This window comes from Apis laboriosa, unplaced genomic scaffold (assembly GCF_014066325.1).
Source record: "Apis laboriosa isolate Shangri-la unplaced genomic scaffold, ASM1406632v1 scaffold23_cov150, whole genome shotgun sequence".
NCBI lineage: Eukaryota > Metazoa > Arthropoda > Insecta > Hymenoptera > Apidae > Apis > Apis laboriosa.
Window position 1 is genome coordinate 4,795,963 of NW_025222452.1, and position 16,502 is coordinate 4,812,464.

Consider the following 16,502-nt stretch of genomic DNA (forward strand, 5'->3'; position numbering starts at 1 on the left):
CATTTCATTCATAACTAAAAGGAAGATTGAAAAATTTTGCGAAACAACGTCATCTCCCGGATGAATACTAAAAGCTACTATTAGTAATACAGAATATACAAAAAAATATTCGTGATGAAGTAGAAATTAATAGATAAGTAAGAATTAAAGATGAACGCCATCTTTTGACTGCTAAAAATATTTTTATATAAATATTTAACTAGTGGCGCCATCTCTTTGAGAGATGTTCGAACTTGAAGTATTTTTGACATCAAAAAGATGTCACTAATAATCAATTCCTAATTTTGTTCTCACACTATTTTATCTTCTTGATCTCTATCTATATAATTTTATCTGCAGCATTCTAGAAATATCACATTCTAGAGATTTCAATATTATTAATCTATTTTCATCCTTTTTCCACTATTTGTTTTCCTTCTCTATTATAAGGTCTGATATATTAATTGAATACATACAAGAAAATTATAAATAAAAATAATTATTCAATTAATTATTCAATATTAATTATTTGATATTATAATATTATATATTTGATATTATTCTATAACATATTTAAAAAATATATATTATGTTTACAATTAATATTATGTATAATATAAATATAATATATAATTATTTCATTTTACAATATGAGTATATATTTTATATATTAAAATTAGTCTTATTAGTAGCGTTATTATTCTTATTAAATTTGCGATGCAGAAGAGAGCTAACATTTAACATAATATATTTTTGAATTTATCATTTTAATGTCATTCTATTCGTATAATATCATTCTCTTTTACCGATTCTATTTTCTACCGATTCAGATCAGTATAAGGCTTTTTGTCTACGAGATGTCACGACAGTCGCATATCATGGATATCTATTGTCAAATAAAAATAGTACATAACACAACGTTGTGACGAGATATACGTTCTTTAAATAATTTATAAGTTTACAAATTAAATTTTTGCTATGTCCAAAGCAAAAGTATCTGCAGAATGGAAAAAGCGAGTGAAATCAGAATATATGCGTTTACGACAAATGAAACGCTACAAACGAGCAGATGAGGTAAAAGTAGCTTGGAATCAAAATCGTAAGGTTATGTCTGGTTAGTATATTTTTTTTCTTTTATTATTTTACAAGAGCAAAGTCTTTAACTTTTCTTACTTTTCAGAACTTTTAATGTCTGAACAAAAAAGATGGGCAGATGGAAAAGCAATGTGGCTTGCAATGCAAGATATACCACCGCATGTATCTTGTATGAAAAAGGCTGAAGTAACTAGTTCCGATAACGAGATACAAACCTGTCCTGTTAAAATTATTAATGCAGTTACTCCTATACCAACCATGTATACTTGGGCACCAATACAACAAAACTTTATGGTTGAAGATGAAACTGTGTTGCATAATATACCTTATATGGGAGATGAAATTTTAGATCAAGATGGTACATTTATCGAAGAATTGATAAAAAATTATGATGGAAAAGTATATACAAAAATAAGACTAAGAATTAATTTTATTATAATGAAATAACTTAATGCTTATGAGAAATTTTAATCAATTAATTATAGGTACATGGAGACAGAGAATCAGGTTTCATGGATGATTCAATTTTTGTGGATCTAGTAAATGCTTTGATGCAGTATGAAAAAGAAGATAAAGATAAAGAACAAATTAAAAAAGGAAAAGATAAAGAAGATGATAGAATTAAAATAGAAGCTAAAAGTGAAAAATTATTAGAAGAAGCTAAAACTGATAAAAATCCATTTCCATCTATGCACATATTTAATGTAAATAAAATATGTAAAAATATTATGTTTTATTATTTGTATTATATATATTTGTATTATAATATTATTATATTAATTCTTTAGGCAATATCAAGTATGTTTCCAGACAAAGGTAGACCAGAAGAATTGAAAGAAAAATATATAGAATTAACAGAAAAATCAGATCCAAATATTTTACCACCAGAATGTACACCAAATATCGATGGAGTAAATGCAAAGAGTGTAGCTAGAGAACAAACAATGCATTCTTTTCATACATTATTCTGCAGAAGATGCTTTAAATACGACTGTTTTCTCCATCGTGAGTATAAGAATAACACACAAAACTTTACTTCTCTTTCTCTTTCTCTCTCTCTCTTTCTCTCTTAAATTAGTTATATTAATTTAATTATAAAAATCAATACTGAGATACAACTTAATGGCCATACACCATGCTGTATTCGTTAATTGCGATTATTTATGATTCCTGATTTATTGTAGCAGCCAGGGGAGCGTCGCCGTCAGGTAAAGAATAACACTGCATACAAACGATCGCATTTAAACGAAGCTTCTTTTTTTTCTGTTTTCTTCTATTTTTTTTATTTTTTTTTATTTTTTTTTTCTTTTTTTTTTTTTTTTTTTTTTATTTAGCATGGAGATGCCATCAAGGATACATCTGCAATCATATTTCGTTCATCGTTCGACGCTGTGTCCACATACTAAATTCTATTTCATTCATGATATTTTTCTTAAGGAATAATTTTATATTAAATTTTCATTGTTACTTATAGGTCTTCAAGTTTGTCATCCAGGACCAAATTTACAAAAACGAAAGGGACCTGATTTAAAACCTTTTGCTGAACCATGCGGAACAGAATGTTATATGCACTTGGTAAAAACAAAAATATTAATAATAATGTTTCAAAAAATACATAAATAAAAATACAAATAAATCTTTTTGAATAGGAAGGAATGAAAGAAAAACTTGCCGCACAAGCGGCTGATATAAAGGACGAAGAAAGCGATGAAAAACGTGGAGGACCTAGAAAAGTGCGAAAACAAGCAAGTGTAGATTCTGGAAATGAAGCAAGTAGCGAAGATAGCAATGATAGCAATAAATATAGTCAAGGAGGCGGTTGCCAAGGTAATACAGAATATTTCATTTTCTCCGGATTAGCTATTTCGCACTTATCAATCGAAATTCTGATAAAGTATATTATCACATCAGATTTTAAACAAAATGTCAACAAAGAAACAAAATCCGAAGAATCTATGGAAGATCAAGCACAACCAGAAAATCAAGCGCCGTTTACGCTTTTGGGTCTTGATAAACGAATAAAGACAGAAAGCGAACCATCATGGACAGGTTCGGAACAAAGTCTATTTCGAGCTCTTCATAAGGCTTTTCCTGGTAATCCATGTGCATTAGCACAAATTATGTTGACTAAAACATGTCAGGAAGTATATCAATTTGCACAAAAAGAAGCATCAGATATTCCAGCAGTAGAAAATTTGAAGGACTTTACACCACCACGGAAGAAAAAAAAGAAACATCGTCTTTGGTCAATGCATTGTAGAAAAATACAGTTGAAAAAAGATTCTGGTGAATATTTTAAAATAAATAATATTAATTTATTTTTTTATTCATAATTTACATTATTTTTTTATTATTTTCTTTGCTTTTAAGGCGCCAATCATGTCCATAATTTTGCACCATGCGATCATCCGGGAAGACAATGCGATAATTCATGTCCATGTATACAAGCTCAAAACTTCTGTGAGAAGTTTTGCCAGTGTAGTAGCGAATGTCAAAATCGTTTTCCAGGGTGTAGGTGCAAAGCCCAATGTAATACAAAACAGTGTCCTTGTTACCTAGCTGTAAGAGAATGCGATCCAGATTTATGTCAGACATGTGGTGCAGATCAGTTTCAAATTACCAAAATATCTTGCAAAAACGTTAGCGTTCAACGAGGTCTTCGTAAGTATTTTTTTAAGTTTTTTTAAGCAATAATCTTTTAAATCACAACATTCTAATCGCAATTTTAACCATGTGATTGTTTATAATTATAATTTCAGATAAACATCTTTTAATGGCACCATCCGACGTAGCTGGTTGGGGAATATTTCTTAAAGAATCTGCAGCAAAAAATGAATTTATATCGGAATATTGTGGTGAAATTATAAGTCAAGATGAAGCTGACAGACGAGGAAAAGTATATGATAAATATATGTGTAGTTTTCTCTTTAATCTTAATAATGGTAAGAAGTACTATAGTTTTCTTAACAATGTTTGGAAAATCAAATTTTTAATTATTTTTCCATTTTTAGATTTTGTTGTGGATGCTACTCGAAAAGGAAATAAAATAAGATTTGCCAATCATTCAATAAATCCTAATTGTTATGCGAAAGTAATGATGGTAAATGGTGATCATAGAATAGGTATTTTTGCAAAAAGAGCTATTCAACCTGGCGAGGAATTATTTTTTGATTATAGGTAAAATTATAGTAAAATTATTAATATTACTACTATATTATGTTTTCCATATGTGTTATATTTATATATCTCTTTTCTTCTTGTAGATACGGACCAACAGAACAATTAAAATTTGTGGGTATTGAACGTGAAATGGAATTTTTATAATATGAATATGAAAGGAATCATACATAATAATGAATAAATGAGTAAAGCGAAAAAAAATAGATAAATAACAGAAAAAAAAATATAAAAAAATACAAATGAAATATTTCCCATATTGGGTACCTGATATGAATTCATTGAACCAATGTTAAAAAAAAAAAAAAAAAAAAAAAGAAAGAAAAAATGAAATTAATAATATTCTATCATATTTTTTATTTCTTAATAATAAATAACATAAAGTCAATCAATAAATTATATATTTTAAAAGATTTAACATTTATGATGTTGTTCGCGTAATCGATCCTTTTCATTTCATTTAATTATATCCAAAAATTAAAAGTGATTTAAATACATATATAATATTACAGTAGATATCATTTTTCGTTTTACAATAAAAATTTTCATTTTACATTAATTAATTAAAAAAAAATATTTTAGCAAAATATAATATATCTGTGTTTTAATTAAAAATATATGCTAAGTCGAATTAGTACAGAAAAATTTTAAGATAAACTTATAATTAGTTTATAATTGAATCACTAGTAGTAATCTTCGCATTTAAAAGATAATATGCAATAAATAATTGTGTGCATATCTTTAGAATATCATTGTGATCATGCATCTTACTTACAAGTAATAATAAAATATTTCACATTCCAGAACGAATTAATAAATAAATTTTATTATAAATATAAACAAACATGATAATAATAAAATATCAATTGAATAAACTTAATTTACCTGTCTTTCTCTTTTTCTGTTCCTATTTCTCTTCTTCCTTTTCCCCCCACTATAATGATCAAGAATCCAAAAGAGTAAAATCTCTATAAAACAAAATTTAGAACTTCGAACATATTGTGTATGTATTTTTGTGATGAGTGTTTTATAACTGTTCAATTAATCGAATCAACGCTGAAAAGCAAAATCAAGTTGTGCGCAATTGATCGATTAAAGATCGAAGAACAAACGGAATATCGAATAATCAATTACAAGATATCGACCAGTCGGAACGATTAAAACAGAAAAGAAGAGTGGAATATTTTGCCAGTATTATGACAGAAAAAGGTAATAATAAGAATTTATGTGATGTTATATTCTTAAAAAATAGATACATATAAATAATATAAATTATTTTTTAATAAAATAAAAATAAAAAGTTAATAAAAGTTATAAGAAAAATGTCATAACATTAACCAAATTTATTTTATTACTTTATCTTTATATTTTCTCAAAATAATAAAAAAAAAGAAATCGAATCTATTAATATATCATAAAACGATAGAAAATTTATTTTAAATTGATTGAAATTCATCAAAATTAATATTATATATTAGTATTTATAACAAATAATATTAAGCATATATATGTGTATATATAAATTTTTTTATGCAAATCTACATGATATTACTGATTAATATAAATATAATCTATCTATTTTCGATTATGATATTTTGATTATCGTGTTCAAAAAATAATAAAATAATAAAATTATTTAAATAAAATTTGAATTTTACTCTAGAAAAGATCTATACGTTGAAATTACGCATAGTTGAAGAAAGTCAAATAAATTTCTGACGAGTTAGATCAAAAATAACTCGTACTGGTAATCAGCCAACTCCTCAAGCTAATAATTATAAAGAACTATAAACTTGTTGATATAATTTACAAACAAATGTATGATTTTAGTTAGCTTTATAATTAAATTATGATAAAAAAATTTTTAGAAACTTAAGCAATTCTTTTTATTTTAATGGCAGATGCAATTAAGAATTATGGAATATGCAATAAGTGCATGCATCAGTCAAATAATATATTTTATTAAATCTTATTATAACATAATTATATAATAAATATCATAAATTTTAATATTATTCTTATGTTGTTATAATTTTGTTAACAAATCTTTATTATTTATTATTATACATATATATATATATGTATATTTATATAAGATACGTTAAATACATGATATTATTTTCGATGTATACAATTATATTTTCTCATACAATCAATAAAAATTAAAAAAATTAATCGATGATGATATTAAATTATATTATTTTTTTTTGTCATCTTTTTATTTAATCATCTTATCTTATAATCAATATATACAATATATGCACATGTTTTAGAAAATTTACAGAAACATGATACCAGAGAAATCGGCGTTGAAGAATTTAATCAACTGCGAAGCAAATATGAAGGAAAATTGACAGCTTCCCTCTATACTGGTATCCTATTTGTCACTGTCATTGCATTGATTTTTGTTGTAGGAATTCTTTATATTAATAATTATCAGGTAAATTTAGTGTATTGATTTTCACTTTAATTTTTTATGTTAACAACTATCAGATAAATTTAATACATTTTAATCAAATTGTTTACAAATTAATAATTTATTATAACTTTTATTATATGATCGTTCATTTAAAAATAAATATTATATTATATGAAAAATACAATTTCATTTCAAATGGAAATAATCAATATAATAATTAGTATAATTATAATATTAATTTAATAATTAAATTAATGTAATATTAATTTCAAAATATCAATATTTTTACAGGATTTATCTCAAATTATTGTTCCTGTGACGACTTTAATGATATTATTACTCATATCGTTGAGTTTACTATTAATAACGCAACTACCATCAACTTTAACGTCCGCTAAAGCTAGACTTTTTATAGGTTTTGTTGCATCAGGTATTTTAGGTATTGGAACTTTAATCATTCGTGCTTCAGTACCTTTGTTTATCACAATTCACGCGATGATCGCTGTATTACCAAGAGATACACGACAGACACCAACAATTCTTGCAATTACATTAATTATCATTCATTTAAGTATACGATTTATTTTTCTCGATCATTCAAGCTACTATCAAATAGTTCAGGTAAATATATATATGTATTTTATTTCGGTAAATTTATTTGTCTTCAAAATTATTTATTCGATCTTTTTCCTTCTCGTTAATTTAGACATGTAGCGAGATTATCTTTCTGTTCACTGCAATTTTATCCGGTTCGTATTATAGTATATTAACTACAAAAGCACATAATAGAACCTTTTCTAGAACAAAAACGGTCATTGAATCCAGAATAAAATTAGAATGTGAAAGAGAACAACAAGAACAATTATTATTAAGTGTTATTCCGGCTTATATCGCAGCTGAGGTAAGATTTGCATTTTCTTTCGGTAATGATTATAATTGATTAATCAAATCATTCAAATATTATTATGTCATATTATTAAATAAAATTGAGACAGGTGAAAAGAGGTATTATGTTGAAAATGGCAAATGCATGTCAAGAAGCTAGTAATCATAAGCAAACTAGATTCTATGAAATGTATGTGCAACGGCATAATAATGTTAGGTAAGCTAAAAAATAAAATAAACTATTATTAATAAATGAAAATATAGGCAAAAAACAATAATGATATTCCTTTCAGTATTCTTTATGCAGATATTGTGAATTTTACACCGCTTTCAGAACAATTATCAGCCTCAAATCTAGTAAAAATATTAAATGAATTATTCGGAAGATTCGATCAAATTGCTCAGGTAAAATTTTTCATATAGAATATTAGTTTATGTTTTCTACAAAATATCGTAATTCTATAATTTAATATTTTTTAAGTTGTATATAAATATATAAGAATTTAGAATATATGGATTTTTAGGATAATCAATGCATGAGAATTAAAATTCTGGGTGATTGTTACTATTGTGTTTCGGGATTACCCATTTCTCGACCAAATCATGCGTATAATTGTGTGACTATGGGATTACAAATGATAGACGCTATTAAGTAAGGGGAAAAAAAAGCTAATTTTTTTTTTTTTTTGAATTGTTGAAATGAATAAATACGGTTGTTTTTAGATTTGTTCGCGAAGCAACAGGATTTAATGTGGACATGCGAATAGGAATACACACTGGAAACGTACTATGTGGTGTACTTGGTTTACGAAAATGGCAATTCGATGTTTGGAGTGATGATGTTACATTAGCAAATCATATGGAAAGTGGTGGTTTACCAGGGTAATTTATTACATAATATGCTATCACAGTGATTATATTGTATTAATTGTTAGAATAGCCAATGCTCCGTTTCGAATAGATTTTTTTTTCTTCAAGGAGAGTACATATAACTAAAGCTACTTTAATTCAACTTGGAAATCGTTTCGAAGTCGAACCTGGTAATGGAGGATCTCGAGAAGTCTATCTTGCTCAACATAATATTGAAACTTTCCTGATAGTACCACCAGAGGTGAGATTAAATCCTTTTCTCTTATTAATATATATGTATTAAAAGTAAAAACATTTACATTAAATACAATTTAAAGACAATTATTTGATTAATATATAATTATAATTTGATTGTATGAACTAATTTTATTTTAATAAAATTTTTAATAATGATTTTTCTGTTATTATATTACCAATCAAGAAAACCAATCAAGAAAATCGTATGAATGATAATAGTGAACATATCCAAACTGTCTCCATACCATCAAGGTGAACATGGCTCATCGTTCAATTTTGATATTTCCGCTCTATTAACGTATCCAAACTGCCTACAATATCATCTCTTCGCGTTTAATTTTCGCTTTAAATGTAATTATTACTTTTTAACCCTTTTGCTTATATAAACATATCATAATAGAATCAACTTTTAAAATTATTAGCATGTCCTTTATCTTCTTCGTTATTTTCACTTTAATTAAATTAATTTTAAAAACAATTTTCTCATATTTTTTCTTTTGCTATTTCTTTAATTATAACATAAATAAAAAGAAAATAAAAAAATAAAGCAAAAAAGAAAACATCAACAGCGTGTTTAAAATAATTTATAATTTTATTTTTTAACAGATCAAGACCAAGTAGTAAAATGACGAAATATTTTGAAAGTTGGGGTGCAGATAAACCTTTCGCTAATATTGCAGAGGCTACACTTGCTAAAAATATTGGACTAACGGTAAATCAATTAAATATTTAATTATCGTTCAATTTATTGTTTCTATTAATTGAAAAAAAAAATATTATTCCCTAATGATATAAATGAGAAATATTATTAAAACAAAAATTTAAATTAAAAATAAAAATAAATAACAAATACCAATAATTCGGTGTCTACAAATTTCATACATTTTCTACATATTTTTTTTGATTTCAGAGTATTGCCATGATTGAATCAAATCTTTTAATAAACAGTAATTCTAATTGTTTCATCAATATGAAGTGAGTTATCTTTTTTCTTTTTTTTATAAATTTTTTTCTCAGTTTTTATAAATTTCATATATAATACATATATATACATATCTATGCATCCTATACATATATAGAGTGTTCCGAAAATGTGGGAACATCGGTTAACTGAAAATTCATAATCTCAAACAAATATAATTTTTTTTTAATAAAAAAATATTATTTTATTTTATATTATCAACAGATTTTTTCTATATGTTGCTTAAATGTTTTCGATTAGTGGCATATATACCAGAGTTGGCCGTTGAAAAAGTAACTAGTTAAAATCGAATAAAGTTACTTTAAATAATTATTTATTAAAATGCTTATTATAATATTATATTGTAGCTATTACAATTAGTCCTTCGTATAATTCTTCGTATAACTTCGATTATTTGACACTAAAGTTATTTGCATTTTATTCGATGGTTTGAATACTAAATTATTGAAGTAACTTATTTTTCAACTTCAACTATTAAATTTTGTTCATTTATATATACAACACTACCATCGCAATTTGATTAATTTAACGCACTGATTGGCCACTATTTTTTATTAATAATTCGTTAACAAAACTAAAGTTTTTGCAAAAAAAAATATTGTTTGAACTTACTTTAAGAATATTCACTTAAACAATATTTCCATTTTTTTGAGACATTCTATATTAACATATGATTATTCGAATATAACAGACAACGATATCAAGGTAATGAAGGAATGTCATCCGTTACTTATCGATTTAATGATCAAGATCAAGAATTTCAATATCGTCAACAGATTGATGAACAATATCCATGGTATCTTCTCGCTTCAACTACCATATATATTATGATTTTTGGCATTCAAATTATGTATTTACCAAGGCAAGCATGCATTAATCAGCTAATTTATCATATAATTTTAGTTGGATTACTAAGAAAATTTAATATCTAATAATCTAAAATGAGTTACATATATTATACTATACATAACATTTTTTACAGGAGTATCATAGTTTACAGTTGCTTTTTTCCTGTTTTATCATTTTTGTTTATCTTTTCCGTATTATCTTGGTTTAACATTAAGATCAAAAAAAACAGTATCTGGAATTGGTTATCTTTGAACAGAGAAGTCAGGATAATAGTATATTTAATAACAGTATTTTTAACGATTACATCATCTATTCTTAGTTTATTATTGAATGATATTGTACAAATAAACAAATACGATATTATCGTATCAGTACGTATTAACATCTATTAAATACATATGAATATCATATAATACAAAAATGTATAATTTTATACAAAGGAATAATATAAAGGAATAATATTTTTTTAGTTATACGTATATACTGCGGTAATGTCTCTGGTTATAGGTTGGACGCATTTACGCATTGATTTTCTAATAAAATTCTGTATAATGTTTATCTCAATAGCAATAATGGTAGTTGCATTTTCACAAGCACCAATCGCTCAATTACACCATATGATTGATGTCATCGAGTAAGTAAAAATCAACAAATAAATAATAAGATAATTTTATTGTTTATATCTTACACTTCTATCTATATAATTATAAATTCATGTTTTATAATCGACTCCATATTTATTTTTATTTAATTTTTATCTTGTCTACTTATTTCTAAAAAATCTTCTTTAAAATATTTGTCTTAAAGAATAATTTTCTTTAAGCATTTATTTTTTTTAGAAATATATTTTTAAATAATATTGAATTTTTTAAATTATTTCTTATTAAATATTATTTCACAGATATTATCGCATTCATTATTTATTTCAAATTGGTTGTTTGCTCTTACTTGTTTGCCTTGTGCTTCATGTTTTGGATAGGCAAATTGAATATACTTCAAGAACAGATTTTTTATGGGAAAATAAATTAAAAATAGAACAAGATGAAGTTGAAACTATGAGAGGTATTAACAAAATTCTTCTCGAAAACATACTACCTGCTCATGTAGCAGAACATTTTTTAACAAACGTTCGAGCAATTCAGGTGAATATGTATATTTGAATATGTATTTGAATATGTATTTTATATTTGAATATGTATTCAAAGCGAACATAAAAATTGTTTGAAAATTTTTTTTTATACTTTTGAATTTTTTTATAGGATCTTTATCATGAAAGATACAGTAGTATTGCCGTTATGTTTGCATCCATTCCGAATTACAAAGAATTTTATGATGAAACGGATATAAATAAACAGGGATTGGAATGTTTAAGACTTCTAAATGAAATTATATGTGATTTTGATAAATTATTGCTTAAACCAAAATTTTCTGGAATCGAAAAAATTAAAACTATTGGAAGTACTTATATGTTAGCCTCTGGTCTTAGTCCAGGAAAAAATACTGATGAAAAGGTAAAAACGTATTTTAATTCATTCACATACGTATAATATATACTATTCTGTTATTAAAACAATATAATATTAACATTATATTTTAAACTCTCAATTAAACTTTTTCTCAACTCTTCAAAACTATGAATTTTATTTCTTAACTTTCAGGAACTCTTAAAACAAGAAAATCATAATATAATTATTCTTATTGAATTTGCTCTCGCTTTGATGACAATTTTAGATCAAATTAACAAGGAATCTTTTCAAAAATTTAAGTTAAGAATAGGTGAGTTTTTTTAAAAAATAAATATAAAACTGTATTATTCTATAATAATATTAATTTCTTGTTAAATATATTAAGCAAAGATTTAGAGAATAATTTATAGTGACATAAATAAAAAAAATTTATTAACAAATTTATTAATATAAAGTAATAATAATATATAAAATATAGAATTTTTCTTTATAAAGTAGAAAAGAGGAAAATAAGATTATATTATTTATATATACACTAGATTATATAAAAAAATTTTTTAAGGTTTAAATCACGGACCTGTAATAGCAGGTGTTGTTGGAGCACAGAAACCTCAATATGATATTTGGGGTAATACCGTAAACGTAGCATCAAGAATGGATAGTTGCGGAGAAATGGGTAAAGTTCAAGTTACCGAAGACACAGCCAAAATTCTGATCGCGGCTGGTTATGAGTTAATATGCCGAGGGCCTACATATGTCAAAGGAAAGGGAACTTTAATAACTTATTTTGTAAAAACACCGTTTGATGATAAACAAGAAAATTCTTAGATAAAAATAAAAATATAAAGAAAATAAAAAAATATAAAGGAAAAATAGTTAATTTATAACAAAGATTAATCTATAAAATCGTAATATTTAAATTGAATGTTTAACTGATAAAAGTAGATAGAAAGAAAGAGTAGATAGAAAGTAGATAGAAAGTAGATAGAAAAAAAGAGAAAGAAAGAAAGAAAAAAAGAAATAATCATTATTATTTATTCGTTACTTTTCTAAAGATAAATTATGCATAACAATGGCCTTGATTTTGTAAACACCATTCAGGTTGTAAGCTTTCTGCATTGATTCCTCTTTTTACAAATCGTTCTCTATGCCTAAGCATTCTACGTTCCGCATGAATCCAAGCTGAATTTGGTTCCGACCACAATCTCTCGGCAAGTGCCGCGGATCTAGGCCAAATTTTCGCATCGACTGATGCACTATCAACTTGTTCTGACCAAAGAGCTGCTTCACTTCCTATTACAATATAAAGATATGTACAATAAATTATAAAATTATTTATACTATTAATTATCAATTTCAAACAATTACTATTTTTTTATAAATTTCATAATCTTTCTTTATTAACCAATTTTTAAATCTCAAAAAAAATTTAATCAAATATTGTAGATAAAACATTGCAATTTTCATTTCAACATAAAAAACATATTCACCTAATATTAAATTTTTTTTATTTTCGAAATGTTGTAATTTTATTATTTTTAAAGGAGAATTTTCATAAATAATTTGCCATCCTTTGTAAGGAGAACACCAATTATTACCTTCACCTACCCAGGCTGAAAAACTAAGAAAAGCAATATAAAAGAAATAAAAATATGGACAGAGATAAAATCGAATATTAATTATAAACATATTATTTGTTTTTAATTTAAAAATATTTATTCACCTACCCACAATCTAAATAGAGAGCGTCATAATTAGAAATAATTATTTTAAAATTATTTTGCAACAATCTATCAATAACAGGATCATTTTTGGTTGTCCAAACTTGAATTATATATTTTGAGGGATCTAAATATTTAATATTTTCTTCATTTGTTAAACCACTAGTCCATAAAATAACAGGTATCTCTTTTCCATTATTAGCAATTTTTAATTTATCAATTGCTTTTTCTTGAAAATAATGCCAAAGCTTATAGAAACTTGATTCTGATAGATCCCAATGTTTAACAGTTTGCATCCAATTTGTAATAGAAATCGAAGACCTCCAACAATTTATATTTACTTCATCTCCACCCATATGAAACAAATCTGGTTGAAAATCCAACATTATATCTTTATATATTCCTTCGAGAATTTCATACACTTTATCATTAGCTGGATTTAATTGACCACAAGGAGGTTCAACGCAATAATTTTTCCATGGTTCCGCTTTAAAGCAAACGATTGTATCGTTTCCGATCTAAAAATGAGATAAAATCATGCAATTAAATTTTTTTTTATAAAATTATACAGAAGGAACAAAAATAAAAAAGTCAAGAAAAATTAATTTTACCCATTGCCAACCTTCTCCTACATGAGCAGGAGCATCAAATTCCGGCAATATTCTAATGCCACGAATAAGACCATATTCAATGATTTCTTTCACATCATTTTCATCATAAATCTTTTCAGGCGAGTAAGAACCAAATTTCGAAAAATTCGGCCATGTTTTGCTAACATAAGGAAAACTGTGAGAATCAGTGATGTGCCAATGTAAAGTATTTAACTTTGACATGGCCATGCCATCAATTGTTCGTAATATTGTTGCTTTGTCAATAAAATTTCTACTGGTATCCAATAACACACCACGATAAGGATATACAGGTCCATCAATAATTGATATTTCATTAGGAATTTGAATCTCATTCCTTAAATCGTCAAAAACAATCATTTGACTTAATGTTTCTAAAGCATGTCTTGCACCGAAATATGATTTCGCCGTAATAGTTGCTTCCAATAGCTATGTAGGATAAGAATAAAAAAAAAACTAATTATCGAAATCATTCAATCGTTTCATTACCTATAAAATATTGATATTTATGCTTAGATAAAATATGTATATAATAAATATTTTCTTTCATTAAATATAAAATTTTAATAATTCAAATTTTTCAACGAACAAAATCTAAAACCTGTTTTAAAATGTCAAAGTTCCTTCATACATAAGCAAATATTATTAATATGTAGAAAAAATATTTTCGATCTTTTTTCTTTTTCATTATCTTTATTATCCTACTTTTTTCTATTTTTTTGTGTAAAAAAATGTGAGTTCCATTTTTTTTTATTTATATTAAAAGAAAAAAGGACAAAAAAAATTTTATGTAAGTATTAATATACTCACCATTTCATCTATTTGTATTACACTTAAATTGTAACTTTCGTCCGTATCCAAAGTCAATTTAATATTATTTATTTCTTCGTAGCCCACGCATCGAATAAGCATACTCATTCCACCATTTTTTGCTAATTTACCACTATTTTTCACATTATTTTTTAATAAAAATATATTTTTTTCGAGTAGATATCTAATTTGTGTTCCATTTTGTAAATCTACTAATAAAATTTTATTAGGATCAAGTTGAACCATATATTTACTTAAAGATAAGTGACCAGTTGGTTTTGGCCATAGGGAACTTGATGCATCACAAAATAATTCACATACTTCCAATGAAGTAGGTGTAATTATTTCCTTTGTAATTAATTCTTTTTTACAAAAACCATCCTCACATTTATAATGCCATGGAAAACTGTAGAAAAAATTAATCTAATTTTATCTTTTTTTTCCTTTTTGCATTATTCTTTGTTTTAAAATACATAAATAAAATATTTTTTTTATTATTAATTATAACATATAAGAAAAAGAACAAAATAAAACAAAAAAAAACAAAAATATATATATATTTATAAATGAAAATATACATATATAACAATTAATTAATAATATGAATTGATTAATAATTTTTAAATTAATTAAAAAATTAATATGATTTTAAACATTGTTATATTTTTTTATATTTACTTTTATTTTATCTTTCAATATTATTAACGACTTACGATATATACATACATAAGTAAATGTATAGATGCTTTGATATATGTATGCTTTGATATATACTATACTACCTATGTACTATACCTGTTGCTTTCACTACAGACTGCAAAAATTAAAATGGAACAAAACTCTTTTTCTTTCTTTACACTTAATTTTTATGCATTCAATATATTTTTTTATTTTATTCACTTATGATTTCTAGTGATAATTATGAAGTCATATTTAAAATTTTATGTATACACAATTGTATAAATATCATATCGATATGTATATACATTTGTAAATGAGAAATTTTGATTATAGATATATTTTAACATGTTTAAAAAATAAAATAATAAAATAAAAAATTTTGAAATTTATAAAATTTTTTAAATAATAAAAAATGCATCTTTAGTTGTTATATGCTATGCATTAACAAAGTTATTAGAAACAAATAAAGTTATTTATAAATTTTATTTCGAAAATATAAAAAAATAATATAAAACTTACCTATAGAATTTCTCAACATTTTCATTTGTTTTGACTTGAACAACGAAAATAATAAGTAACAAAATAATCATATTAATACTTTGTAATTTCGTTTTATCCGAACACAGATTTGTCTTTCGAATGACTAAGTACGATTTCGTTCGAATGATTTTATTTGCTCCGTGACGCAAACCAAATCCATTT

The 16,502-nt window shown here is 24.8% G+C and overlaps 3 protein-coding genes across 5 annotated transcripts; 2 read left to right on the forward strand and 1 right to left on the reverse strand.

The window, feature by feature from the left end:
* The first annotated feature begins 867 nt into the window (after positions 1-867).
* Positions 868-4,760, forward strand: LOC122713477 (histone-lysine N-methyltransferase E(z)). Its single transcript, XM_043933967.1, has 11 exons — positions 868-1,093; positions 1,160-1,473; positions 1,560-1,778; positions 1,863-2,079; positions 2,549-2,649; positions 2,724-2,901; positions 2,986-3,360; positions 3,445-3,735; positions 3,834-4,016; positions 4,086-4,251; positions 4,338-4,760. The coding sequence occupies exons 1-11, from the start codon at positions 958-960 to the stop codon at positions 4,396-4,398; spliced, it is 2,241 nt and encodes a 746-aa protein (XP_043789902.1). The 5' UTR covers positions 868-957; the 3' UTR covers positions 4,399-4,760.
* A 479-nt stretch (positions 4,761-5,239) lies between these two features.
* Positions 5,240-12,932, forward strand: LOC122713476 (adenylate cyclase type 2). Its single transcript, XM_043933966.1, has 19 exons — positions 5,240-5,460; positions 6,525-6,691; positions 6,962-7,291; positions 7,377-7,571; positions 7,666-7,772; positions 7,849-7,960; positions 8,080-8,207; positions 8,279-8,437; positions 8,534-8,666; positions 8,847-8,914; positions 9,269-9,374; positions 9,573-9,637; positions 10,336-10,506; positions 10,627-10,864; positions 10,964-11,127; positions 11,395-11,635; positions 11,753-12,004; positions 12,152-12,269; positions 12,522-12,932. Exons 1-19 carry the CDS (start codon positions 5,448-5,450, stop codon positions 12,785-12,787), a joined length of 3,033 nt encoding a protein of 1,010 aa, XP_043789901.1. The 5' UTR covers positions 5,240-5,447; the 3' UTR covers positions 12,788-12,932.
* LOC122713478 (chitooligosaccharidolytic beta-N-acetylglucosaminidase) lies at positions 12,577-16,452 on the reverse strand. 3 transcript variants are annotated; one of them, XM_043933969.1, is made up of 7 exons: positions 16,320-16,452; positions 15,120-15,525; positions 14,292-14,738; positions 13,687-14,198; positions 13,450-13,580; positions 13,005-13,252; positions 12,577-12,707 (listed from the first exon to the last, which is right to left on the reverse strand). In XM_043933969.1, the coding sequence occupies exons 1-6, from the start codon at positions 16,388-16,390 to the stop codon at positions 13,020-13,022; spliced, it is 1,800 nt and encodes a 599-aa protein (XP_043789904.1). In that variant the 5' UTR covers positions 16,391-16,452; the 3' UTR covers positions 12,577-12,707; positions 13,005-13,019. The 3 variants fall into 3 exon arrangements, with proteins under 3 accessions (XP_043789904.1, XP_043789903.1, XP_043789905.1); XM_043933968.1 differs by lacking the exon at positions 12,577-12,707 and having other exon boundaries at positions 12,973-13,252; XM_043933970.1 differs by lacking the exon at positions 12,577-12,707 and having other exon boundaries at positions 12,973-13,252; positions 15,120-15,328; positions 16,320-16,373.
* Between the last annotated feature and the right edge of the window lie 50 nt (positions 16,453-16,502).